We start from the raw sequence: 2,592 nt of genomic DNA, 5'->3' as shown, positions 1-2,592 counted from the left end.
CTGGGCTCTGGGGTGACTGGGAAAACTGGGATCAGGGCTGGCTGGGGGGAGCTGTGGGACGGTGGGGGCAGCACAAGGAGGGGGGCTCTGCGGGGCTCACCCCCTTTTTTCTCTCTCTCTGTGTGTTTTTTCCTCCCCCAGGACCCCGATGGTGACGGGCACGTCGGTGCTGGGGGTGAAGTTCGAGGGGGGGGTGATGTTGGCCGCCGACACGGTGGGCTCGTACGGCTCCCTGGCGCGGTTCCGGGGCATCTCCCGCATCCTCAGGGTCAACGACAGCACCGTCCTGGGCGCCTCGGGGGACTACGCCGACTTCCAGTACCTGCGGCAGGTCATCGACCAGATGGTGTAAGTGATGCTGCTGCTGCTGCTGCTGCGGCTCAGGGGGAAACAAAAAAAAAAAAAGAGGGATTTGGGGCCGTCTTGGTGGGTTTTGGGGAGGTTGGGAAAGCCCCACTCCTGTGGCCCGTCCCCACCTCAGCCCCGGGGGGCTTGGGGGTCACAATCCTCGGGTTTTTTGGGGGTCACGTTCCTCGGGGTTTTGGGGTCTCGTTCCTTGGGTTTTTGGGATCCACAGTCCTCGGGTTTTTAGGGTCACAATTCTCAAGGCTTTGGGGTCACGTTCCTCGGGTTTTGAGGGTCTCATTCCTCAGGTGTTTGGGGTCACATTCCTCAGGTTTTTGGGGTCACATTCCTCAGGTTTTTGGGGTCACGTTCCTCAGGTTTTTGGGATCATGTTCCTCAGGTTTTTGGGGTCTCATTCCTCAGGTTTTTGGGATCATGTTCCTCAGGTTTTTTGGGGTCTCATTCCTCAGGTGTTTGGGGTCACATTCCTCAGGTTTTTGGGGTCTCATTCCTCAGGTTTTTGGGGTCACGTTCCTCAGGTTTTGGGGGTCACATTCTCCTCCGGGGGTTTTTGGGTTTTTTTTTTTTCCCGGGGTTCAGGATCGACGAGGAGCTGCTGGGGGACGGCCACACCTACAGCCCGCGGGCCATCCACTCGTGGCTCACCAGGGTGATGTACAACCGGCGCTCCAAGATCAACCCCCTGTGGAACACCGTGGTCATCGGCGGCTTCTCCGGCGGCCAGGGGTGAGCTCTGCCAGGGGGGGAGCCAGGGAATGCTCTGCCCTCCCCTGAGCTCTGCCAGCCTCCTCTTCCCTGTGCCCTCAGGTTCCTGGGATACGTGGACATGCTGGGAGTGGCCTACGAGGCGCCGACGTTGGCCACGGGATTCGGGGCCTACCTGGCTCAGGTGGGGCCGGGCTTTGAGTTCAGTTTATTTCGTGATGTTCTGTCGTTTATTCTGGCACTTTTTATTTTATTTTATTCCTTCTCCTCTCCCCCTTCCCCAGCCCCTGATGAGGGAGGTCCTGGAGAAGAAGCAGAGCCTGTCCCAGGACGAGGCCCGGGATCTCCTGGAGCGCTGCCTGCGGATCCTCTACTACAGGGACGCCAGGTCCTTCAACAGGGTCAGTGTCCTTCCTCCCTGATCCCACAATCCCAGGAATCCTTCCTCCAGTCCCTCCTGGACACACTTCCCTGATCCCAGAATCCCAGGATTCCCTCCTCCAACCCCTCCTGGACACACCTCCCTGATCCCACAATCCCAGGAATCCCTCCTCCTGGACACAACCCCCTGATCCCACAATCCCAGAATCCCAGGATTCCCTCCTCCTGGACACACCTCCCTGATCCCAGAATCCCAGGATTCCCTCCTCCTGGACACAACCTCCTGATCCCAGGAAAAGAGGGGGAGATCCTGAGCTCCAGCAGGTCGGGATCGCCCTTTGGAGGTTTCCTTGGATAACTGTCCCATCCCTGCAGCTGTGGCTCCAGTCTTTTCCCCTTGGGAATCGTTCCAGCTGTTTGGGATCCCGGTTTGGGCGTTTTCTTTGGACAATCCCTGTCCCTGCAGCTGTGGCATCCAGAGGCTCCAACCCTTTCCCCTGGGAATCGTTTCCCACCATCCCCTCTCCCCTTTGACTCACCCCATCAACCCATTTTTGGGGACAGTCTCGTTAATTGGGGCATCCCCCAGGGCCCACCTGGCTCCAGGGCTGGAATTCCAGGCCCGCCTGGCTCCAGGGCTGGAATTCCAAGGTTCTCTCTCCCCAGTATGAACTCGCCACCGTCACGGAGAAGGGGGTGCAGGTGGAGGGACCCCTGACCCTGGAAGCCAACTGGGACATCGCCCACGTGGTCAGGTAACTGCTCCCAGGTGACATTCCCAGCGGCAGGAATGTCCCCTGATCCCAGGGGAACATCCAGGGGGATTGTCCCGACCTTCCCCATCCCTTTTTTTTTGGCAGTGGCTTCGAGTGATCTCCCCGGGGAGCTGCTCCGTGTCCCACCCGCCCCGTCCTTGTTCCTTCTGGAACGTCCTGTCCTTTTTTTGGGAATAAAAACAGACCTTTTAAAGACCAGGCTCTTGTGTTGGTGCCTCCCAAAAAAAAAAAAAAAAGTGGGATCCTCCCCAAAAAAAAAAAAACAGGGGCTTGAGGGAGTCTCGGGGTTCCAGGTGAAGTCCTTGTTTTTTGCTGGAATCTTGGAATTGCTGAGGTTGGAAAAGCCCTCTCTGGGACGGTGGAG

General features: G+C 58.2%; 1 protein-coding gene across 1 annotated transcript; it reads left to right on the top strand.

The window, feature by feature from the left end:
- The first annotated feature begins 136 nt into the window (after nucleotides 1-136).
- On the top strand, nucleotides 137-2,398 carry LOC114073410 (proteasome subunit beta type-4-like). Its single transcript, XM_027911165.1, has 6 exons — nucleotides 137-348; nucleotides 946-1,092; nucleotides 1,174-1,255; nucleotides 1,356-1,472; nucleotides 2,119-2,207; nucleotides 2,313-2,398. The coding sequence occupies exons 1-6, from the start codon at nucleotides 149-151 to the stop codon at nucleotides 2,323-2,325; spliced, it is 648 nt and encodes a 215-aa protein (XP_027766966.1). The 5' UTR covers nucleotides 137-148; the 3' UTR covers nucleotides 2,326-2,398.
- The last annotated feature ends 194 nt before the right edge of the window (nucleotides 2,399-2,592 follow it).

Source organism: Empidonax traillii, unplaced genomic scaffold, assembly GCF_003031625.1.
Source record: "Empidonax traillii isolate 1590-97213 ecotype Southwest subspecies unplaced genomic scaffold, ASM303162v1 scaffold6354:size6166, whole genome shotgun sequence".
NCBI lineage: Eukaryota > Metazoa > Chordata > Aves > Passeriformes > Tyrannidae > Empidonax > Empidonax traillii.
Note: the sequence above shows the minus strand (reverse complement) of the source record. Positions and strands in the feature narration are given on the sequence as shown.